The sequence below is a fragment of the Pelobates fuscus genome, chromosome 5 (genome assembly GCF_036172605.1).
Source record: "Pelobates fuscus isolate aPelFus1 chromosome 5, aPelFus1.pri, whole genome shotgun sequence".
Classification (NCBI taxonomy): Eukaryota; Metazoa; Chordata; class Amphibia; order Anura; family Pelobatidae; genus Pelobates; species Pelobates fuscus.
The window spans coordinates 3,450,020-3,475,651 of NC_086321.1; the positions used below are offsets into that span (position 1 = coordinate 3,450,020).

Here is a 25,632-nt window from a genome sequence, read left to right on the forward strand (position 1 = left end):
TTGAGGGCGGAACCATCATTGCCCTTAAATGTTTCCCTACTGCCAGTAGAGACTATACTCCTTACGTTCTAAAGAAGCTGGAAGACGAGACGTGTCTATGTAAGAAATGCACTGATGTAATCAAGGTGGGTGGCACCTGCAAACCCCGTGAACAGATTGAACATTTGACGGTTAATCGGGACAACTATTGCGAGGCACGGACAGAGTAAGGGCTACCTCCGGACCTACAACATTGGGCAACCCGGAAGGACACCCGAGCTACAGATCATCTCTGCAGATCCTGCTGAATTCGCTCAGATCCCTGACCTATTTTTAACCATTTCATCTGCACTGTTATAAAATTTGTCTATTTCTATTTATCTCTGACCCGATTTTGTATTTTTTTCTCTCTTTGCATGTCATCGAGATTTATCTACAAAATATACCGGTAAGTATATATTTTTGATTTACTTTCAACTCAAGGTCTATAGACGGGTTTTCCTGCCATCTGCGCTCCACTTATCTTTCACATTATTAATAGCATAATTATACATCATCTTCGGCAAACCGGTCTGAAATCAGCGAAACAAGTCAATTTATTGATTGTTTGTCTAGTTAGATAATTAAGAATGTTAACGTGTATGAAAATAAAAACATGACATTCATTTAATCATTTGTTTTTAATAGTTCAAGTTGATGTTTTTGTCTGTTAGAATATTTAATAATTTCCTCCGATAACCCTCCACGTACAGGACCGGTCTGGGAGTAGGTGTTTTATTGTCCTGAGTTATCCCACTGTCCATGCTGGAGAAGGCCTCCTGGATGGCGGTACACAGGCTCTGGATGCTATCCGGGGGGCCATCCCATCTGCCGGCCTCCGATCACATGCAGATGGAGGTGGTACACAGACTGTGCCCCTTGCTTCCCATCATTAATCACTGCAGATAATGGAAGCAGAGACAGACTGACTGACACATAGAAAGACACACAAAGTCTTAAAGCAGTCTAAAGCAAGATGAAATACGATGATACAAATTTACAGTAAGATAGCTCAAACTCTAGAGCAGGCTTCCCTAAACTCCAGCCCTCCAGATGTTGTGGAGGCAGTTGTATGATGGGGTTCCGAGGTGACAGAGTTACAGCTGTGGTTTGTGGGGGCAGTTGTAGGATGATGTTCAGATGTGGGGGTGTTGCAGCTGAGGTCTGTGGTGGGCAGTTATATGGTGTTACAGCTGTGGATTGTGGGGGGGCAGGTGTAGGGTGAGGTTCAGAAGTGGGGGAGCAGTTGCAGGGGTGGGGTTGCAGTTGTGAGCCTGATAATATAATGTAAAAAGCAAAGCAGAAGTTAAAGGAATACTAGAATGTCAGGAACACAAATGCGTTTAGGTGTCAGGACCCCCTTACCTCCCTTTAAAGACTTAAAAACTTCTCGTTTACAGCGTCACACGGTCCAATGCGACAGGCCCCGCTACACCTCCGTGGCTAAGATAATTAAATTTGATGATTTCAGCCAATCCAATGATTTACCATAGGACTGCATTGGGAAGGTATCGCGTATGGGCGGTAAAACGGCCCGCTGCACCAATCGGCATCTCCTCATAGAGATACATTGAATCAATGCATCTCGAGGAATGTTTAGCACCTCCATGCAGAGCAAGAAAATTATGAACGTCAGTGATGCACATTGTGCACCACTGACCCAGGAAGCACCTCTAGTAGTAGTCTGAGTGACGGTGTAGCAGAACCCCTTTGGCTGCCCAATATATTTCCTTTGTAATATTATTGTTGGAATCTAAGAGTTTTTCCTGTGCCTGGATTATACAGATTTACATACAAACATATGTGGCCATACTTTGTTCGGTAAAAAGATGTACAAGTCTGCATGTGAACTGCTATATTCACCATCCGACTAAAGTACCGAACAACCGGACCACCCTGGTGTGAAGTGTGGCTGTAATTTACCTCCCTGTGTGCTCGTTCCATTCCCCTGGTTTAAACACACGAATGCTCTGCTGTATTCCCTGGGTGGCCGCCATTTCGGCAGCCGAACACGTGGCGGTGGCCATCTTAATCTCACGAACAGCGGTGTTTGGTCATCGAGTGTCTGGAACTCAAATCGGACACTCGACTAAACGCTAAGACCTGCAGGACTTCAGAAAGTGCATATTGAAACACACGAACGGCCCATCGTTCGGTAGGATGAATCCCACGAACTAGGGGATTCATCCGAATGCGAACTCAACCATAGATGGCATAGACTTTCAGGACTTTTGATGCACGACCGCAGGGCCAAAACTCATGGAACTATTTTCGGATACTTTACCCGTGCGGTCGGTCAAATCTTTGCTTCCTCATAACTCCCGAACCCCTGCTCTGATCTGGGTGATTTTTTAATATGTTTCTCACCCAGATCAGGGCTACCAGGGGGTACCACATTTGGTATACCTACCTGTAACGGATCAACTGGCACCCCGACTGGGTACCTCCGTTGAAAGATGCTCCTAGCGCTTCCAGAGGACTCCAAGCACTCCACCAGACACCATAAGCACTGCAGGCTGCAGCTATCTCCCTTCAGAACGAAGCAGGAACAAGCTCTTACAAGAGCTCAGTGATTATAGCAAGGGAATATGCCTAGCATAGCAATCCCTTGTAGCAGATTCCCCCAATAAGAGACAGGACTCAAGTTGAGGGTAAAAATAGAACTCTGGACTGGCTCATCCAGCCTGGCTTTTATTTCCAACTCACACATACAGGCCACACCCAGGGGGAGGCATAAAAGAACCAATGACATAGATGTTACCTCCCACACATCCCCTCCCCTTAGTGTGACACATAATCCCATTATGCATACAGTGTAACATATACTTTTACACAACTTTCATAACTTTAAAACCATACATCACATTCACATAAAAATACATATCCACAATCAATCCATTCAGGGGAACAACATATTAAAAAATGGCATGAATCCGACCAGGGGTTAAAAAGTTACTAAAAGTATCTTTTGTTCCTTTCTGGCTGGCAGAAAAACATCCCCACAATGCACCCTGGTTTCCTCCCTTCTGCCCTGGAGTTAATTGGAGAAGTAATCCAATTACCCAGGACTAAAGGCAGACTCCATTAACCACATGGTTGCAAAACAACATAAAACACTTTAAAATACATAAAGTCACATTTACACATAACACACAGACATTTCACCTATCCCCAGATAGCTGGGATCTGCACGCACAAAACTACCGAATAGCGCGCAGATCCTATTCACACAGTACAATTGCCATGGAGCTAAAGTCTTTCCCATAGTCTTTCATTATATAGATAGGCTCCATGGTATGGCTATCTGGGGTATCACATTCCCATAAAGTCTGGTCCATAGTCCAAAGGCAAGAGGCGGGCAAGCAGCCCCCTCCAAGGACACGTGGCGAGTTCGGTTTCGCCACACTTCTCCCCTTTACCCCCCAGACTAACAGGGTATCTGACCTCCTGCCGGTCCGTGCCCTGGTTAGTCCAGCAACCCACCCATGAAGCACAAACAGCAGTACCTCCCACCCACAATAACTGGTTACTACACCTGGGTAGAGGAGAACTTTGTCCAGGTCCAGGTGCCTCACCACGGCTGTGTGGGGGACTGGTAGTCTGCCTTGGTGGGTTGCTGAGTGGGCAGAGACCAGTGGTACTCTGCCCTGGTGCCAGCGCTACCACTGAAGTAGCCTGATTGGAGCCTGGTTGTGGGAGGGGGAGACCGACCGTCTCCCCTCTGGGTACACAGCTCTGCTGCTGGAGACAGACTGTCTCCCCTTTGGCTAAACAGCCCTGTCGTGGGGGGGCAGGACCGACCGTCCCTACCCCCTGTGCTGGAAGTGCAGAGACCACTGTCCCATCTGCACAGGTGTGGGGCTTACAGTCTCCCCCTGGTACATTAAGCTGCCGCTGGGGAGAGGTGGTAACCAGCTCCTCTCCCATTAGAACACTCTGCCGCTGGGGAATGGAGACTGAGCTCTCTATTACCTGTACATTAATGATCCGCCGCTGGGGAGAGGTGGTAACAATCTCCTCTCCCATACATACTTTCCGCCTTTGTGGAGGGAGACCGACTGTCTCTCCTCCCAATACAGTGCCCTGCTGCTGGGGAAAGGAGACTGGGCTCCCTATTCCCTGCACATCAATGATCCGCTGCTGGGGAGAGGTGGTAGCAAGCTCCTCTCCCATACATACTTTCCGCCTTTGTGGAGGGAGACTGACTGTCTCTCCTCCCAATACATTGTCCTGCTGCTGGGGGGGGAGGTCGATGCTCTCCACTTTCTGTAACTCCAGCTCTAGTTGGGCATCTGGGCCGGTTGCCCAGCATCCCTGTAGGGCCGGTGGAGAGATCTCGGTCCCATCTCCACCTGCCTGCAGGGGGTCCTCCCAGGACCAGTCTATGAGGTCCTCTACCTCGGGTACCTCTGGTTGCTGTTGGGGAGGGAGACCGGTTGTCTCTTCCTCCAATAACCCATTCTGCCGCTGAGGAGTGAGACCGACTGTCTCCCCTCCCTGTAAAACATACTGCCGCTGGGGATCTGGGCCGGGTGCCCAGCATCCCTGTAGGGCCGGTAGAGAGACCTCGGTCCCATCTCCCCCGGCCACTTCGGTTTCTTCCTCGTCCCACTCTACCTGTGGCTGGAGTTTCTCCCAACGTGCCCACTGGCCTTCCCTCAACGCCCTGTGTTGTAGGTTCCGGGTCACCATGTCCCACACGAACCGCACGTATTTCTCCTCTGGATTGGGTCCGTAAAACTTCAGGCGCAACCCTACCATCGTGCCAAACTCTAGTACGGAGTAGCTATACGCCATGCTTGCTGTAGCCACTGCTGGTTCCATTATGTTGCTGAAGATAGGGACGCTGCACAACTCCACACGTTACCGGTGTCTCTGAGCTGCTTCTCCTCGCACTAGGACGCCATCCCACCGCTTGCCACCAATGTAACGGATCAACTGGCACCCCGACTGGGTACCTCCGTTGAAAGATGCTCCTAGCGCTTCCAGAGGACTCCAAGCACTCCACCAGACACCATAAGCACTGCAGGCTGCAGCTATCTCCCTTCAGAACGAAGCAGGAACAAGCTCTTACAAGAGCTCAGTGATTATAGCAAGGGAATATGCCTAGCATAGCAATCCCTTGTAGCAGATTCCCCCAATAAGAGACAGGACTCAAGTTGAGGGTAAAAATAGAACTCTGGACTGGCTCATCCAGCCTGGCTTTTATTTCCAACTCACACATACAGGCCACACCCAGGGGGAGGCATAAAAGAACCAATGACATAGATGTTACCTCCCACACATCCCCTCCCCTTAGTGTGACACATAATCCCATTATGCATACAGTGTAACATATACTTTTACACAACTTTCATAACTTTAAAACCATACATCACATTCACATAAAAATACATATCCACAATCAATCCATTCAGGGGAACAACATATTAAAAAATGGCATGAATCCGACCAGGGGTTAAAAAGTTACTAAAAGTATCTTTTGTTCCTTTCTGGCTGGCAGAAAAACATCCCCACAATGCACCCTGGTTTCCTCCCTTCTGCCCTGGAGTTAATTGGAGAAGTAATCCAATTACCCAGGACTAAAGGCAGACTCCATTAACCACATGGTTGCAAAACAACATAAAACACTTTAAAATACATAAAGTCACATTTACACATAACACACAGACATTTCACCTATCCCCAGATAGCTGGGATCTGCACGCACAAAACTACCGAATAGCGCGCAGATCCTATTCACACAGTACAATTGCCATGGAGCTAAAGTCTTTCCCATAGTCTTTCATTATATAGATAGGCTCCATGGTATGGCTATCTGGGGTATCACATTCCCATAAAGTCTGGTCCATAGTCCAAAGGCAAGAGGCGGGCAAGCAGCCCCCTCCAAGGACACGTGGCGAGTTCGGTTTCGCCACACTACCATATTTGGGGTACATCCAAGACTTGGGGAAAAGTATGTACATTATAATTATGTTAACTGTTAAGCTAAGGGGAGGAGATGTGTGGGAGGTAACGTCTATGTGATTGGTTACTGTAGTAATTATGGCGAGTCTCTCCCTTGCATGGGAGAATCCCATAAAAACAGGAATTGTGTCATTAAACTTCAGTTCTACTCCTGATACTGTGTGTCGTCCAGTGATTGGGAAAGGTGATCGGATATTATTGGTTTGCTTTGCTGATTGTGCTGGTTACCCTATTGGATTTACTACTTGTTCCTGAATTATTCTAATATACCAGAGGAGTTAAGCTGTGGGAAATCAGCTCTCCGCTACACGGTCACTAGAGCTGTTACTAGCCAGCAATGTAACAACTGCCTTTTCTCTGAAAAGACAGTGTATATATAGCGAGGGGAAAAAAGTATTTGATCCCCTGCTGATTTTGAACGTTTGTCCACTGACAAAGAAATAATCACTCTATAGTTTTAATGGTAGGTGTATTTTAACAGTGAGAAACAGAACAACAAAACAAAATCCAGAAAAATGCATGTAAAAAAAGTTATACATTGATTTGTATGTCAACGAGTGAACAATATTTGATCCCCTATCAGTCAACAAGATTTCTGAATCTCAGGTGCCTTTTATACAGGTAACGAGCTGAGATTAGGAGCACTCTCTTAAAGGTACAGTAGTTATCCTAATCTCAGCTTGTTACCTGTATAAAATACACCTGTCCACAGAAGCAATCAATCAAATTCCAAACTTTCCACCATGGAAAAGACCAAAGAGCTGTCCAAGGATGTCTGCAACAAGATTGTAGAGCTACACAAGGCTGGAATGGGCTACAAGACCATCGTCAAGCAGCTTGGTGAGAAGGTGACAACAGTTGGTGTGATTATTCACAAATGGAAGAAACACAATAACTGTCAGTCTCCCTCTGTCTGGTGCAAGATCTCACCTCGTGGAGTTTCAATGATCAGGAGAATGGTGAGGAATCAGCTCAGAACTACACGGGAGGATCGTGTTAATGTTCTCAAGGCAGCTGGGACCATAGTCACCAAGAAAACAATTGGTAACACTATGCCGTGAAGGACTGAAATCCTGCAGCACCCGCAAGGTCCCTCTGTTCAAAAAAAAAAAAAACCAAACACACGTACAGGCCCGTCTGAAGTTTGCCAATGAACATCTGAATGATTCAGAGGAGAACTGGTTGAAAGTGTTGTGGTCAGATGAGACCAAAATCAAGCTCTTTGGCATTAACTCAACTCGCCGTGTTTGGAGGAGGAGGAGGAAAGCTGCCTATGACCCCCAAGAACACCATCAAACATGGAGGTGGAAACATTATGCTTTGTGGTGTTGTTCTGCTAAGGGGACAGGACAACTGCACCACATCAAAGGGACAATGGACAGGGCCATGTACCATCAAATCTTGGGTGAGAACTTCCTTCCCCTCAGCCAGGGCATTGAAAATGGGTCATAGATGGGTATTCCAGCATGACAATGACCGAAACACACAGCCAAGGCAACAAAGGTGTGGCTCAAGAAGAAGCACATTAAGGTCCTGGAATGGTCTAGCCAGTCTGCAGACCATAATACCATAGAAAATCTGTGGAGGGAGCTGAAGGTTCAAGTTGCAAAACATCAGCCTCGAAACCATAATGACTTGGAGATGATCTGCAAAGAGGAGTGGGACAAAATCCCTCCTGAGATGTGTGCAAACCTGGAGGCCAACTACAAGAAACATCTGATCTCTATGATTGCCAACAAGGATTGTGCCACCAAGTTGAAGGGGTCAAATACTTATTTTACTCATTGACATGCACATCAATTTATAACTTTTTTTTTACATCCACTTTTCTGGATTTTATTTTATTATTCTGTCATTCACAGTTAAAATACACCTACTATTAAAGTTATAGACAGCTCATTTCTTTGACAATGGGCAACGTTAAAAGTCAGCAGGGGATCAAATACTTGTTTCCCTCACTGTATTAAAAAGCCTGCAGGGACAGGATATAGATACCAGAACAACTGTATTAAGCTATAGTTGTTCTGGTTACTATAGTGTTCCTTTAAGATAGAGGTGGGTCGTGGCCGACAGAGGAACTGAGCTCCGCAAAGGCCTGGCAAAGAAGCGAATAGAGTATCGCTCATACAAACTTTTAGAGTCAGAAACGCCAGTACTCCACAAGACGACATAATTAGGTGTAAAAATAAAAAGCAATGTCGCCCAGAAGCTTCCCATCTGCAGGATACATGGCTCTTTTGAGATACCAACGCTGCAGCAGCGACCAAAGATGGTGCTAGAGGCCTATCGGGAAGACGAGGAGCCCCTTGTCTCCGCTCGATCCGAAGGTGCATACCGCTCATCTGAGTCGGAGGATGACTTCTCACCATCAATAAAAGGGGATACAAAGAGACTACTCATTGACATATGGAGGGTCTGTAAAGAATATTTTCAGGAGGTCCGGACTGAGAAAGGAGTGGTCCACCAAAAGGTGCGAGCAATAGAAGAGAGATAAATTTCCAGACACAAGCAACTTAAGGTCACTAATAGTTAATTAGACAGCCTTACTTCTCAAGCCAGGCAGTGACGACGATGGAGATGCGGCATGGGCGTCACAATCTACGCCTTAGAGGAATACCGGAAACAGTTGAAAATAAGGAACTCTTGCAGTTCATCTACGGCCTCTTAGGTACTATAGGCATTAAAGGTTGCCCCGACTCCCCTCCGATCACTTCAGCATTCCGGGTGTGCAAATCAGCGGCAGCACCCAGGAACACTATCATTGTAATGCGAGACGTGGCAGTGCGAAATGCGATCATGACTGCTTGAGACTACTGGGGACAGTACATTATTAAGGCCACACAGTGGCTGGCTATGGTGATATCCCGTTCTCGGTTCTGGCAGAAAGGAGGAAATTGATACCTGTTGTCAGAAGACTAAGACTGCTCAATAAAATACTGGTGGGGAATGGAGGGATCCCTACTTGCCGGAAAAGGGGACGACACAGTCAGGAGACCATGGCACATTCCGGAGATCTCTAGGCCTCTCAACCTAGCTACAAGCATTAGCCTCAACATCGTCGAGAAGGATCGAGGGGCACGAGGAACACAACAAAGGACGACCAAGATATCAGGAAATGCTGCCAAGTGGCAATATGCCCTGTTCTACCTTTACATCCCTCCAGTTTTCAAAGCTGCGCTTAGTGAACCAAGCTGCCTTTCCTTAGGCAGAACTCATAAAGTAACCGCAAATCTATTTGACAGTATAAATGTTTAGTTATTGAAAAACCTGTGATTGATGAAAATGTTATAGGTTATTTAGTTCTCATGTTTCACACCATTATTTATTAAAACCAAGCTCATGTATGCTTTTAACTCCATATATATTGGGAACACCTGTAATTTGCAAATAAAATACGAATGTAAAAAAAAAAATATCTTCAAAACGTTAAATCACCCAAAATATAACTGGAGATTGTGGGGTGGGAGTAGAATATGCTATCTAGAAGATCAGGGAGAGAAAGTAAAATGAAAGAAAAGAAAATTGATATTAGTTTTCTATTAGCCCGTACTCCAGGCTCACAGAGTCCCTCGGCCTATAAATCTCTCTTATGTTCCTACCATCATATTACAGTAACAAGCCACTAGAAAGATATTGGATAGGCTGTGATGAGAACAATGACTTTCATAGATACACTGGGGGCTCAAGTCAGCCCAAACAATCATGCCTTGAACTGGAAATCTTGAAGAATTTCCATTAACTGCTGCCAGCTGCAGTAAAAACCTGTGTTGTGGGCAACTGGTAAGTTAACATATTTCCTGGAGGTTTAAGAGTCTCCTGGATAAAATATCCCAACGGTAGCAGGAATGGACTCAATACTGAAATGCTCTTTTTTGGGCGGACACATTTAGGACTAGAACAGGTCTGAAAGTTTAGAACAAAGGCACAATATGTTCCATGATATTTCTCCATAAGGAACTTACACTAACACTTTTCCAGAAGAGCTTCCACAGGATGTAAAAGTGTAGGCTGATGATGAAAACTGACTGAAATTAAAAAGAAAAATATCTTCTGTGGTATTCTCCCATTATTTGAAGAAATAGGACTGTCTTCTTCTGCCCAATAGTCAAACCTGATCCCGGCATGGTAATTCCAGGGATTTATTGAAGACCCTGAATTTTCCTCTTTGCATTTCTTCCTCAAAAGTGTTATTGCCTAAAACAGTCACCTGAGACCTAAAGTTTGATCTACACTTCCGTTGGAAAAAAAGAAGCAACTCAATATTTGTTACCTCAGACATTTTTCTTTTTTAACGATGGCATCTAAATGGAATTCAAAGAGGGCACCCTTATTTTTAAAGACAATGGTGGAACCGGCCACCCATGGTTTCAGCCATAACACTCTATAGGTTACTTGTAAGGGAAGCCAGAGTTACCTTGCTGGTCCACCGAGTGAGGGGACCGTTATTGTCCCAGCTCCAGTCAGCATCTACAGCAACAGTGATGCGACTGCAGCGCAATGTATTTTAAAATACCCGATCTGGCGATGTCTTATTGTATGTCTGGTATTCCTAACTATTCTACCTGTGTATTTTACATGACATCTGGCCACTCTAAGGCCCGGTAACACGCTTTACCACTGAGGTTATACTCTACGTACTGGAATATTATACTTATCCTTGACATTACTGATGTGAATCCGACAGACCTGGCTGCCAGCTTCAATGATTCCTATGAGGCTTCACATAGACAACCAAAACCTCTCGGGCTCTGGATACAGTTATTGTAGTGTAAAGTCTTTACTTGGGCACTTGATGAAAGAAAAGCTCTTCTGGTGAACTTTTTCATTCTTCAGATCAGAAGCATCTTCCACAGGAGTTTGGACAATACTACATGCCCTTTGGGATCTTTGTACAGAAAAATATTTTCCTCTATTAGTTAAAAAATTGTAGACAGTGTGGGGCCTGAGCATCATGCATTTCATGAAGGCTCTCCATACGACTTCTGATTTAATTGCCTAATCTGACTCAGACAACGCTTCTTGGGGGCAAATTGTGTCTTATTTAGTAGAGGAACTGATCGGAGCGCATCTTGGAACTCTATGCTGTGTCGCACAAACCACAGTCAGTTGAGACCTGCTGCTTTTTTCTGTTGGAAAAGGCGGCCCAACTCCCCCATTTTGTGGCATACATTCACGGCAGACCTACGTTACCCCATCTGGTCTCCACTGACTTGCTGCACATACCAGCCTTTAATACTGCAGATGGTTGCGGTTATGGCAAAGAACAAAGCAGACTATAAAGATGGTGGGTGCATTTCTTTTGGAGGCCTACTATTACAAAAGCGGAAACAGACTGTCATGGCCTAGTGGAACAGTCCCTGAGGAAACTGGAAGGAATTTCTCTCTACTTTTGGGACAGTCTAGAGAAACATAAAGCACACAACTTGTCTCAGGAGAAGAGCTGTAGGGGTGACAACAGGGAGGTGAGCAAAGCACTTTTGGGCACCGACTTTGTTCAAGCGCCCATCTCTTATTTGCCCATCCAGGCCGTAGACCAACAGGAGAAAATACCTGAAGTATCTGCCACGCGGACATCAGAACACCAAGGTCTTTAGTTACCCCTAATGAAGGAAGGACTTGGACTCTATGGGTCTCTGAGTCCGTGGCTCGAAGATGCCGACCTCCATAAAGGCCTCCGGCTGGAGGGCTGTCTTGCATAACTCTAGCTGTCCTCAGTGACTCATGTTTCCTCCATTCGCTTTCCTAATCAAGGCATTGGATGAACGTGGTCTGGTCCAATTGGGCATCTCTACTGTTCCCATTCTAATAACCCTTTCAAGCAACCAACACTCTTACATAATAGTGATTATTATTCCTCTTCTCTTTCTTTTATTTTTCTCATTTGCTTTTATGATTTGTGCTGTGCAGTGTGATGTTGAGCCCCAGTGGAAGCATTTTGTCGTCTGTTACCCTGTCTTGTCAAGTAGACTGTCCATAATCTTCATGTTAAGACAGACAAGCTTATACAAGCTCATTATCAGCCTTTATATAGACATAAGAGCCTGTGGCGAAACCAACTTCGCCACTGTGAACTGGAGAAGCCTGGTTGCTCGCCTGCTGCCTTTGGATTATGGACCAGCAGCTAAAGGGTTAATTTTACTGTGCAGAAGGATTTATTTCTCCCTTTCTGCACAGCCGTTCTGTGGATTCTATCTACCGAACAAACAGCCTTTTATCCGCCTCCCCAGAGCCGTGGGAAGCCGGCCGGCGCTGTTAATGGGCCACCCAGAGGCTGGCGTGCGCCTCCTATCGACCTCCCTGAAGCTGCGGTTAACCGCGGCTTAACAAGCGTGTGCCGGCAATTGACCACCCAGTAGCTGCGGTTAACCGCAGCTTAATTGACTGTTACTGGGTGGTCGCGGTTACACTTAGACGATGCATAATGGAGTCTTGCCTCTGTCCTGGGAGATAATTGAATTACTTCTCTAATTATCTCCAGGACAGAGAGGAGGAAGCCAAGATGCATTGTGGGAAAGTATTGTGGCTGTATGTACTAAAATGATACAGGTCTGTCTGTTGTTTCAGTCTCCCATTTGGTCCCCTAGGGGAGTGTCCACCAAGTGGGAGACCTGCATAAATACTGGGCAGGTAGCCCTCAGTAAAACAGATTCTGCTTGACCCTCAAAACGAAGTGTCGTCTCGTTATTGGGGGAATTGGATTGTATGCTGACTGCCAGGAGTGTAAGCGGATTGTATGCTTTTCCTGTTCGGCTGTTTCCAGTGTTCGTATGTTTCCAGTTCGGGAGTTGGAAGATTCGTACAGTTTGGAGTTCGGGAGATTGGTGATTGCAGTAGCTGCTGGTCTATGGGAAAGGGGATTATCGCCTAAACGATTTTTATCCTCTTGTGAGCGAAACGGTCCGTTACAGAGCCTAACCAGTCAGGGTTATACTCTGGGAATGAGGCACTACTGGTGAGCAACGCATCTTGATGTATATGTTATTGATGTTACTGCTTCACAATTTATCTGTATTTTCTATGCACGGGAATCAGCGCAGGCCAGGACAACCTATTCTCCTTGATTCTCCTCTATGAGAAGGGGGAGACGGCTCTGGACAGGCTCACTGATTAAAGTTAGCATATGAAATGATTTCCATGGCTCCACGGCTGATGCAGTTTGGGAAATCTTTCCAGTCAGATACAGGTTACTCACAAAATGTTTAGCCCTCCTGGCAGTTGTCCGATGCTGCATGGTGACCTGAACATTCCCAGCCGGCGCATTGCAGATGGTAGAAACATAGAAATGCCAGGCGTGCCACCCAGAGTCATTTGACAAAATTTTGCAGTGGGCTGCAGTAGTTATGTTTGTGATGTCACAACAGCGTTCCTGCCAGTCTGATGCTCAGTTTGGCTGGCCTGGGCATAAATTCTGTCCCACTGAGGACCTGCAAAAAACACATACAAGGATGGTAGAAATAGGAGGTGATTTATGTGCCGACGGAGGAACTTTCCATGAGCCACTAGAGGTGGATATGACCCAGCAACTTTCTCAAAACTGCATTGTTTTATGTTGCAGGTTAATAGGAAGGGTCTCTGCATTGACATGGAGTGGTCTGGGTGACTATAGGGTCTCCATATACATGTCCATTCCATATAAAGGTGAATTAAATTGAATCTGGCAGATATGATAGTTTTAAATTATATGAAGTCAGCCCTGACTGAGTTAACTTTATACAAGCACTCTCACCATTCTCCAATTATCCATCCCAAGTAACTACCTGACCACAGACTCCTCAATCTAAAGATGTAATGTCCTCCACTACCGATCTAGCACTAATAATAACAGGTTCAGGCAGCAAAGGGAGCGTGATCACATCAGGCAGCAGAAAGAGAAGCACAGAGAGAGTGCAGAGCACGCACCAATCCTGTATCCATCTGTTAGACCCTCCTTCTGCGCTAGGAGGCTGGCCGTGACCATCAAGTGTCCAAGGAGCTGAAAATCAAAAGATAAAATAGTACTAAGCATTCTCACGTCTTAAATACTCAATGCACAATCAAAATGTCCTTTACCTCTGTGTCGCCGGCTCTCACATGGCTAATTCCAGGAATGGGACTTTTAGGAATTACAAGGAAATGGACTGGGGCCTGAGGGTTCACATCTCGAAAAGCGAGGCACTGGAAAACAAACAGTTATTAACATGGGCCGCACTGGCCACACAGGGAGAAGGGGAGCAGAGCCGGGCCGTTGGCAGGGAGAGGGGAGCAGAGCCGGGCCGTTGGCAGGGAGAGGGGAGCAGAGCCGGGCCGTTGGCAGGGAGAGGGGAGCAGAGCCGGGCCGTTGGCAGGGAGAGGGGAGCAGAGCCGGGCCGTTGGCAGGGAGAGGGGAGCAGAGCCGGGCCGTTGGCAGGGAGAGGGGAGCAGAGCCGGGCCGTTGGCAGGGAGAGGGGAGCAGAGCCGGGCCGTTGGCAGGGAGAGGGGAGCAGAGCCGGGCCGTTGGCAGGGAGAGGGGAGCAGAGCCGGGCCGTTGGCAGGGAGAGGGGAGCAGAGCCGGGCCGTTGGCAGGGAGAGGGGAGCAGAGCCGGGCCGTTGGCAGGGAGAGGGGAGCAGAGCCGGGCCGTTGGCAGGGAAAGGGGAGCAGAGCCGGGCCGTTGGCAGGGAGGGGGGAGCAGAGCCGGGCCGTTGGCAGGGAGGGGGGAGCAGAGCCGGGCCGTTGGCAGGGAGGGGGGAGCAGAGCCGGGCCGTTGGCAGGGAGGGGGGAGCAGAGCCGGGCCGTTGGCAGGGAGGGGGGAGCAGAGCCGGGCCGTTGGCAGGGAGGGGGGAGCAGAGCCGGGCCGTTGGCAGGGAGGGGGGAGCAGAGCCGGGCCGTTGGCAGGGAGGGGGGAGCAGAGCCGGGCCATTGGCAGGGAGGGGGGAGCAGAGCCGGGCCGTTGGCAGGGAGGGGGGAGCAGAGCCGGGCCGTTGGCAGGGAGGGGGGAGCAGAGCCGGGCCGTTGGCAGGGAGGGGGGAGCAGAGCCGGGCCGTTGGCAGGGAGGGGGGAGCAGAGCCGGGCCGTTGGCAGGGAGGGGGGAGCAGAGCCGGGCCGTTGGCAGGGAGGGGGGAGCAGAGCCGGGCCGTTGGCAGGGAGGGGGGAGCAGAGCCGGGCCGTTGGCAGGGAGGGGGGAGCAGAGCCGGGCCGTTGGCAGGGAGGGGGGAGCAGAGCCGGGCCGTTGGCAGGGAGGGGGGAGCAGAGCCGGGCCGTTGGCAGGGAGGGGGGAGCAGAGCCGGGCCGTTGGCAGGGAGGGGGGAGCAGAGCCGGGCCGTTGGCAGGGAGGGGGGAGCAGAGCCGGGCCGTTGGCAGGGAGGGGGGAGCAGAGCCGGGCCGTTGGCAGGGAGGGGGGAGCAGAGCCGGGCCGTTGGCAGGGAGGGGGGAGCAGAGCCGGGCCGTTGGCAGGGAGGGGGGAGCAGAGCCGGGCCGTTGGCAGGGAGGGGGGAGCAGAGCCGGGCCGTTGGCAGGGAGGGGGGAGCAGAGCCGGGCCGTTGGCAGGGAGGGGGGAGCAGAGCCGGGCCAGGGAGAGGGGAGCAAGCTGTGCCACGGTGCTTGCAGTGGTTACCTTCTCATCTTCGTAGATGATGTCCGCAGGCTGAGTTTTCTCAATAATCTTGGAAAAGATTGTAGATGGTGGGTTTGGATTTTCCTTTCTGAGTGCGGCCTTGCGCTGTGCTTTTTGTACTTCCAGGCTGTGCACTCCATCACAATACATCCTCTGCAAGATGGACACAGGCCAATCAGAGCAGCATATGATGAACTGAGCCTTGTCACATGTTCTTGGAGGGGCCTGCTGGCCAGACTCTTACCATTAGACTATGGGCCCTTTAAAAAACGATGTGAACAGACTTGGTTCGTGGGATTTTATATTTAGTTCGGGAACAGAACAGCTGCACGAACCGGAGACCACCCTGGAGATTGTTAAGCCTAATTGCTACTGTACCGGAGCTCCGTGTACTCCGACCGAGTACCCTCCGTTGACGGATGCTCCTAGCGCTTACAGAGGACTCCAAGCACTGCAGACGACACCACAACCACCGCAGGCTCCACAACCGCCGTAGCTTAACTGGAGCCTCGCCGTCTTCCTTCCACCCTGGATCGGATTCTGTCCTCCAGGACCGTGTGGGGAAGACCTCTCCTCCAGGAGAACGTATCCGGAACAGGCTCTTAAAAGAGCTAAGTGATTAAGCTCAGGGGAATATGCAGAGCATAGCAATCCCTAGTGTGATATAGCAGTTCCCTCCAATAACGAGACGAGGCTACGTATTGAGGGTCAGAAGAGGTCTGAGGTCTGGAACACCCAGTCTGCTTTTTATTACAGTTGTGCACATACAGGACACACCCAGGGGGAGGCATAAAACAACCAATCAAGTAACAGTACAACCCACACATCCCCTCCCCTCAGATAAGCAATTAACATAATTATTACATACAGTAAAAATACAGTTTCCACACATACTCTGTAACTTTAAAACCATACATCACATTCACATAAAAATACATATCCACAATCAATCCATTCAGGGGAACAACATATTAAAAAATGTCATGAATCAGACCAGGGGTTCAAAAGTTAGTAAAGTATCTTTTACAACCCCTGTCAGCATGGCTTTCCAGTTTAGACCGGTTTTACAGAGTCTTCTCTCCTGGAGACACAATGGAGAAGTAATCCAATTACCTCCCAGTACAGAGACAGACTCCATTGAGCACATGGGGAAACAAAGACAGTAAAACACTTTAAAATACATAAATTCACCTTTTACACATAACACACAGACATTTCACATATCCCCAGATAGCTGGGATCTGAGCGCACAAAACTACCGAATAGCGCGCAGATCCTATTCACACAGTTCAATTGCCATGGAGCTAAAGTCTTTCATTATATGAATAGGCTCCATGGCATAGCTATCTGGGGTATCACCGCTCACACAGGGCAAGTACCGAATGGCCCCACTGTATTTAAAGGGCCAGAATGAGTGACGTGCACTCTGTTAGGGCCGAATACTGTTTTTAAAGGGCCAAATCTTCCAGGGCCATAGTCGCAGGGGAGGAGGCAGGCAAGCAGGCCTCTCCAGGACAAAGTGGCGAAGGGCACTTCATCACAGCTACTTTGCAGCAATTTCCACTGCAGTTTTCTAAGTGTTCATCTGGGTGGCCGCAATTCCTATGGACGACCACGAAGTGGCGGCCATCTTGTTCCTGCAAACAATGCGATGTTTGGGCATGAATCTCATGGAACGGAAAATGGACACAGGAACTCCCGAACACCGCTGGACTTCCAGCATCACCTGAGTTCGGTTCTACAACACTTAGAAAAGCATGGGAGGTGTCCTGGACCTGAGAGTCAATGTAACTGTGTATATGTTTTTACTGTAGTCTACTCTCAGGTCCAGGGGGGAGTACCCTTTGCATGGGGACCTGCATATAAGGCCAGTTGTGGCTGCAATTAAACAGATTAGTTTTACTCTTCATGAAGTCTAGGCTCATGTTTGGGGGGATTGAAGAGCTATATTCACTCTGGGGATTGCTATAATCTCTATACTCCCTTGGATCACAACACTTGCTCTTCTGAGAGCAACCTGCTTCACTCTCTAGACCAGGAGACGTCTACCCCCACTGGATCCTGGTCTTGGGTCCAGGGTGGGTGGAGGACAGCGAGACCTCAACCAAGCTGTGGCGGTTTGTGGTCTTTGCGGAGGTTATGGTGTCCGGTGTGGTGCTTATGGTACTCAAGGATTACTAGGAAGCAGCGATTGACAGAGGTACCCGGTCGGGGTGCCAAGCAATCCGTCACACAGCATAAACAAGATAGTGTAGAGGTTTCTGAACAACAATAGGCAGTGAAAAGGCACGGACAGCACAGGAAGAGAAACAGGCACAAGAGCCCACAGACAGCGCAGGAAGAGAAACAGGCACAAGAGCGCACAGACAGCGCAGGAAGAGACAAACAGGCAAATAAGAGCACAGACAGCACAAGGCAAGGCCCTGTACAAGGGTGATTAAGGGGACCTTACCTGGTGTGAATTCCATGTTTGATGCCCTACTATCCCAGATGAGAGCAAAGGTGTCCAGCACCGGGTAGCAAGAGTCGTCTGAAAAATCCGCAGTATTGTCACGCCCGACATTCCTAGGGAGACACAGAAAGCCAAAAGCTCAGTACAGGCAGTTCATGAACAAGGTTAGGTACAGTAGGTGTCACACTGCAAGAGGTATCAACCCAAGTACACTCTGGTTACTGGTTCTATAAACACAGACTGGCAGAAGATCATACACACACACACAATATAATCTCAATAGCTGAGAGCACACTAAGTAACACTTTCCATAGCTCACGCTCAGTATCTCCCCCCCCCCCATAGCTCACGCTCAGTATCTCCCCCCCCCCCCATAGCTCACGCTCAGTATCTCCCCCCCCCCCATAGCTCACGCTCAGTATCTCCCCCCCACCATAGCTCACGCTCAGTATCTCCCCCCCCCATAGCTCACGCTCAGTATCTCCCCCCCCCATAGCTCACGCTCAGTATCTCCCCCCCCATAGCTCACGCTCAGTATCTCCCCCCCCATAGCTCACGCTCAGTATCTCCCCCCCATAGCTCACGCTCAGTATCTCCCCCCCCCCATAGCTCACGCTCAGTATCTCCCCCCCCCATAGCTCACACACAGTATCCCCCCCCATAGCTCACGCTCAGTATCTCCCCCCCCATAGCTCACGCTCAGTATCTCCCCCCCAAGCTCACACACAGTATCTCCCCCCCCCCATAGCTCACACACAGTATCTCCCCCCCCCCATAGCTCACACACAGTATCTCCCCCCCCCATAGCTCACACACAGTATCTCCCCCCCCATAGCTCACACACAGTATCTCCCCCCCATAGCTCACACACAGTATCTCCCCCCCCCATAGCTCACACACAGTATCTCCCCCCCCATAGCTCACACACAGTATCTCCCCCCCCCATAGCTCACACACAGTATCTCCCCCCCATAGCTCACACACAGTATCTCCCCCCCCATAGCTCACACACAGTATCTCCCCCCCCATAGCTCACACACAGTATCTCCCCCCCCATAGCTCACACACAGTATCTCCCCCCCCATAGCTCACACACAGTATCTCCCCCCCCATAGCTCACACACAGTATCTCCCCCCCCATAGCTCACACACAGTATCTCCCCCCCATAGCTCACACACAGTATCTCCCCCCCCATAGCTCACACACAGTATCTCCCCCCCCATAGCTCACACACAGTATCTCCCCCCCCATAGCTCACACACAGTATCTCCCCCCCCATAGCTCACACACAGTATCTCCCCCCCCCATAGCTCACACACAGTATCTCCCCCCCCCCCATAGCTCACACACAGTATCTCCCCCCCCATAGCTCACACACAGTATCTCCCCCCCCATAGCTCACACACAGTATCTCCCCCCCATAGCTCACACACAGTATCTCCCCCCCCATAGCATCTCCCCCCCTATAGCTCACACACAGTATCTCCCCCCATAGCATCTCCCCCCCATAGCTCACACACAGTATCTCCCCCCATAGCTCACACTCAGTATCTCCCCCCCCATAGCTCACACACAGTATCTCCCCCCCCATAGCTCACACACAGTATCTCCCCCCCCATAGCTCACACACAGTATCTCCCCCCCCATAGCATCTCCCCCCCCATAGCTCACACACAGTATCTCCCCCCCATAGCTCACACTCAGTATCTCCCCCCCCATAGCATCTCCCCCCCATAGCTCACACACAGTATCTCCCCCCCATAGCTCACACACAGTATCTCCCCCCCCATAGCTCACACACAGTATCTCCCCCCCATAGCTCACACACAGTATCTCCCCCCCATAGCTCACACTCAGTATCTCCCCCCCATAGCATCTCCCCCCCCATAGCTCACACACAGTATCTCCCCCCCCATAGCATCTCCCCCCCCATAGCTCACACACAGTATCTCCCCCCCCCCCCATAGCATCTCCCCCCCCATAGCTCACACACAGTATCTCCCCCCCCATAGCTCACACACAGTATCTCCCCCCCATAGCTCACACACAGTATCTCCCCCCCCATAGCTCACACACAGTATCTCCCCCCCATAGCTCACACACAGTATCTCCCCCCCCATAGCATCTCCCCCCCCATAGCTCACACACAGTATCTCCCCCCCATAGCTCACACTCAGTATCTCCCCCCCCATAGCTCACACACAGTATCTCCCCCCCCATAGCTCACACACAGTATCTCCCCCCCCATAGCTCACACACAGTATCTCCCCCCCATAGCATCTCCCCCCCCATAGCTCACACACAGTATCTCCCCCCCCATAGCTCACACACAGTATCCCCCCCCCCCATAGCTCACACACAGTATCTCCCCCCCCATAGCTCACACACAGTATCTCCCCCCCCATAGCTCACACACAGTATCTCCCCCCCCCATAGCATCTCCCCCCCCCATAGCTCACACACAGTATCTCCCCCCCATAGCATCTCCCCCCCCATAGCTCACACACAGTATCTCCCCCCCCCATAGCATCTCCCCCCCCATAGCTCACACACAGTATCTCTCCCCCCATAGCATCTCCCCCCCCATAGCTCACACACAGTATCTCCCCCCCCATAGCTCACACACAGTATCTCTCCCCCCATAGCATCTCCCCCCCCCATAGCTCACACACAGTATCTCCCCCCCCATAGCTCACACACAGTATCTCCCCCCCATAGCTCACACACAGTATCTCCCCCCCCATAGCTCACACACAGTATCTCCCCCCCCATAGCTCACACACAGTATCTCCCCCCCCATAGCTCACACACAGTATCTCCCCCCCATAGCTCACACACAGTATCTCCCCCCCCCCATAGCTCACACACAGTATCTCCCCCCCCCCATAGCTCACACACAGTATCTCCCCCCCCATAGCTCACACACAGTATCTCCCCCCCCCATAGCTCACACACAGTATCTCCCCCCCCCATAGCTCACACACAGTATCTCCCCCCCCCATAGCTCACACACAGTATCTCCCCCCCCATAGCTCACACACAGTATCTCCCCCCCCATAGCACACACAGTCTCTCCCCCCCCCCATAGCTCACACACAGTATCTCCCCCCATAGCTCACACACAGTATCTCCCCCCCCATAGCTCACACACAGTATCTCCCCCCCCATAGCTCACACACAGTATCTCCCCCCCCATAGCACACACAGTCTCTCCCCCCCCCCCATAGCTCACACACAGTACCCCCCCCCCCCATAGCTCACACACAGTATCCCCCCCCCCATAGCTCACACACAGTATCTCCCCCCCCCCATAGCTCACACACAGTATCTCCCCCCCCCATAGCTCACACACAGTATCTCCCCCCCCATAGCACACACAGTCTCTCCCCCCCCCCATAGCTCACACACAGTATCTCCCCCCCCCCATAGCTCACACACAGTATCTCCCCCCCCCCATAGCTCACACACAGTATCTCCCCCCCCCATAGCTCACACACAGTATCTCCCCCCCCATAGCACACACAGTCTCTCCCCCCCCCATAGCTCACACACAGTATCTCCCCCCCCCCATAGCTCACACACAGTATCTCCCCCCCCCATAGCTCACACACAGTATCTCCCCCCCATAGCTCACACACAGTATCTCCCCCCCCATAGCACACACAGTCTCTCCCCCCCCCATAGCTCACACACAGTATCTCCCCCCCCCCATAGCTCACACACAGTATCTCCCCCCCCCCATAGCTCACACACAGTATCTCCCCCCCATAGCTCACACACAGTATCTCCCCCCCATAGCTCACACACAGTATCTCCCCCCCATAGCTCACACACAGTATCTCCCCCCCATAGCTCACACACAGTATCCCCCCCCCCATAGCTCACACACAGTATCCCCCCCCCCCATAGCTCACACACAGTATCTCCCCCCCCCCCATAGCTCACACACAGTATCTCCGCCCCCCCCCATAGCTCACACACAGTATCCCCCCCCCATAGCTCACACACAGTATCCCCCCCCCCTCACACACAGTATCTCCCCCCCCCATAGCTCACACACAGTATCCCCCCCCCATAGCTCACACACAGTATCTCCCCCCCCCCATAGCTCACACTCAGTATCTCCCCCCCCCATAGCTCACACACAGTATCTCCCCCCCCCATAGCTCACACACAGTATCTCTCCCCCCATAGCTCACACACAGTATCTCCCCCCCCCATAGCTCACACACAGTATCTCCCCCCCCCCATAGCTCACACACAGTATCTCCCCCCCCCCATAGCTCACACACAGTATCTCCCCCCCCATAGCTCACACACAGTATCTCCCCCCCCATAGCTCACACACAGTATCTCCCCCCCCATAGCTCACACACAGTATCTCCCCCCCCCCATAGCTCACACACAGTATCTCCCCCCCCATAGCTCACACACAGTATCTCCCCCCCCCATAGCTCACACACAGTATCTCCCCCCCCCATAGCTCACACACAGTATCTCCCCCCCCCCATAGCTCACACACAGTATCTCCCCCCCATAGCTCACACACAGTATCTCCCCCCCCCATAGCTCACACACAGTATCTCCCCCCCCCATAGCTCACACACAGTATCTCCCCCCCCCCATAGCTCACACACAGTATCTCCCCCCCCCCATAGCTCACACACAGTATCTCCCCCCCCCCATAGCTCACACACAGTATCTCCCCCCCCCATAGCTCACACACAGTATCTCCCCCCCCCATAGCTCACACACAGTATCTCCCCCCCCCCCATAGCTCACACTCAGTATCTCCCCCCCATAGCTCACACTCAGTATCTCCCCCCCCCATAGCTCACACACAGTATCTCCCCCCCATAGCTCACACTCAGTATCTCCCCCCCCCATAGCTCACACTCAGTATCTCCCCCCCCCATAGCTCACACACAGTAAAGGTCACTCACTGTAATGGTTTCCTGCTTTAGGCCCCGCCTACCAATAGCTGATATAGCTGGGGGCGGTGCGTGGAATCTCATTGGATAATAAAGCTGCCACTTATTGCTATCCAGCCAGTCACAGCTCCCTAGGGATACTGCTCCTCCTATTAAACACGGACCCACCCCTCCCGAGCAATGCTAGGCTCCTCCCCTTCAGCACAGCTCCTCCCACTCACGATCGGCCCCCCCTCCAACACAGCCCCTCCCACTCACAGTCGGCTCCGCCCCTCCAGCACAGCCCCTCCCACTCACGATCGGCCCCCTCCCCTCCAAACACAGCCCCTCCCACTCACAGTCGGCTCCGCCCCTCCAGCACAGCCCCTCCCACTCACGGTCGGCTCGGATTTCTCACAGTGTCACTCAGCCTCTCCCACTCTGACCGACCGACCGACACTCACTGACTGACTGACTCTCACTGACTGACTGACTCTCACTGACTGACTGACTCTCACTCACTGACTGACTAACTCTCACTCACTGACTGACTGACTGACTCTCACTCACTGACTGACTGACTCTCACTGACTGACTGACTGACTCTCACTCACTGACTGACTGACTCTCACTCACTGACTGACTGACTCTCACTCACTGACTGACTGACTCTCACTCACTGACTGACTGACTCTCACTCACTGACTGACTCTCACTCACTGACTGACTGACTCTCACTCACTGACTCTCACTCACTGACTGACTGACTCTCACTCACTGACTGACTGACTCTCACTGACTGACTGACTCTCACTGACTGACTAACTCTCACTCACTGACTGACTCTCACTGACTGACTAACTCTCACTCACTGACTGACTGACTGACTCTCACTCACTGACTGACTGACTCTCACTCACTGACTGACTGACTCTCACTCACTGACTCTCACTCACTGACTGACTGACTCTCACTCACTGACTGACTAACTCTCACTCACTCACTGACTGACTCTCACTCACTGACTCTCACTCACTGACTGACTGACTCTCACTCACTGACTGACTAACTCTCACTCACTGACTGACTGACTCTCACTCACTGACTCTCACTCACTGACTGACTGACTCTCACTCACTGACTGACTAACTCTCACTCACTGACTGACTGACTCTCACTCACTGACTGACTGACTCTCACTCACTGACTGACTGACTCTCACTCACTGACTGACTCTCACTCACTGACTGACTGACTCTCACTCACTGACTGACTGACTCTCACTCACTGACTCTCACTCACTGACTGACTGACTCTCACTCACTGACTGACTGACTCTCACTCACTGACTCTCACTCACTGACTCTCACTCACTCACTGACTCTCACTCACTGACTCTCACTCACTCACTGACTGACTCTCACTGACTGACTCTCACTCACTGACTGATATACTGACTGACTGACTGACTCTCACTCACTCTCACTCACTCACTGACTCTCACTCACTCACTGACTCACTCACTGACTGACTGACTCTCACTGACTGACTGACTGACTCTCACTGACTGACTGACTCTCACTCACTGACTGACTCACTGACTGACTCTCACTCACTCACTGACTCTCACTCACTCACTGACTCTCACTCACTCACTGACTCTCACTCACTCACTGACTCTCACTCACTGACTGACTCTCACTCACTGACTGACTCTCACTCACTGACTGACTCTCACTCACTGACTCTCACTCACTGACTCTCACTCACTGACTCTCACTCACTGACTGACTGATATACTGACTGACTGACTCTCACTCACTCACTCTCACTCACTCTCACTCACTCACTGACTCTCACTCACTCACTGACTCACACTGACTGACTGACTCTCACTCACTGACTGACTGACTCTCACTCACTGACTGACTGACTCTCACTCACTGACTGACTGACTCTCACTGACTGACTGACTCTCACTGACTGACTCTCACTCACTGACTGACTCTCACTCACTGACTGACTCTCACTGACTGACTGACTGACTCACTCACTGACTGACTCTGACATACTGACTGACTGACTCACTGACTCTCACTCACTGACTGACTGACTGACACTCACTGACTGACACTCACTGACTGACTCTCACTCACTGACTGACTGACTCTCACTCACTGACTGACTCTCACTCACTGACTGACTCTCACTCACTGACTGACTCTCACTCACTGACTGACTGACTCTCACTCACTGACTGACTGACTCTCACTCACTGACTGACTGACTCTCACTCACTGACTCTCACTCACTGACTGACTGACTCTCACTCACTGACTGACTGACTCTCACTCACTGACTCTCACTCACTCACTGACTCTCACTCACTCACTGACTCTCACTCACTGACTCTCACTCACTCACTGACTCTCACTCACTGACTGATATACTGACTGACTGACTGACTCTCACTCACTCTCACTCACTCACTGACTCTCACTCACTCACTGACTCACTCACTGACTGACTGACTCTCACTGACTGACTGACTGACTCTCACTGACTGACTGACTCTCACTCACTGACTGACTCTCACTCACTCACTGACTCTCACTCACTCACTGACTCTCACTCACTCACTGACTCTCACTCACTCACTGACTCTCACTCACTGACTCTCACTCACTGACTCTCACTCACTGACTGACTGATATA

General features: G+C 50.5%; 1 protein-coding gene across 3 annotated transcripts; it reads right to left on the reverse strand.

The window, feature by feature from the left end:
• Positions 1–640: 640 nt before the first annotated feature.
• Positions 641–22,992, reverse strand: HINT2 (histidine triad nucleotide binding protein 2). 3 transcript variants are annotated; one of them, XM_063453529.1, is made up of 6 exons: positions 22,951–22,992; positions 18,007–18,119; positions 15,555–15,707; positions 14,035–14,139; positions 13,885–13,957; positions 641–917 (listed from the first exon to the last, which is right to left on the reverse strand). In XM_063453529.1, the coding sequence occupies exons 2-6, from the start codon at positions 18,115–18,117 to the stop codon at positions 826–828; spliced, it is 534 nt and encodes a 177-aa protein (XP_063309599.1). In that variant the 5' UTR covers positions 18,118–18,119; positions 22,951–22,992; the 3' UTR covers positions 641–825. The 3 variants fall into 3 exon arrangements, with proteins under 3 accessions (XP_063309599.1, XP_063309600.1, XP_063309602.1); XM_063453530.1 differs by having other exon boundaries at positions 22,931–22,952; XM_063453532.1 differs by lacking the exon at positions 22,951–22,992 and adding an exon at positions 22,935–22,946.
• Between the last annotated feature and the right edge of the window lie 2,640 nt (positions 22,993–25,632).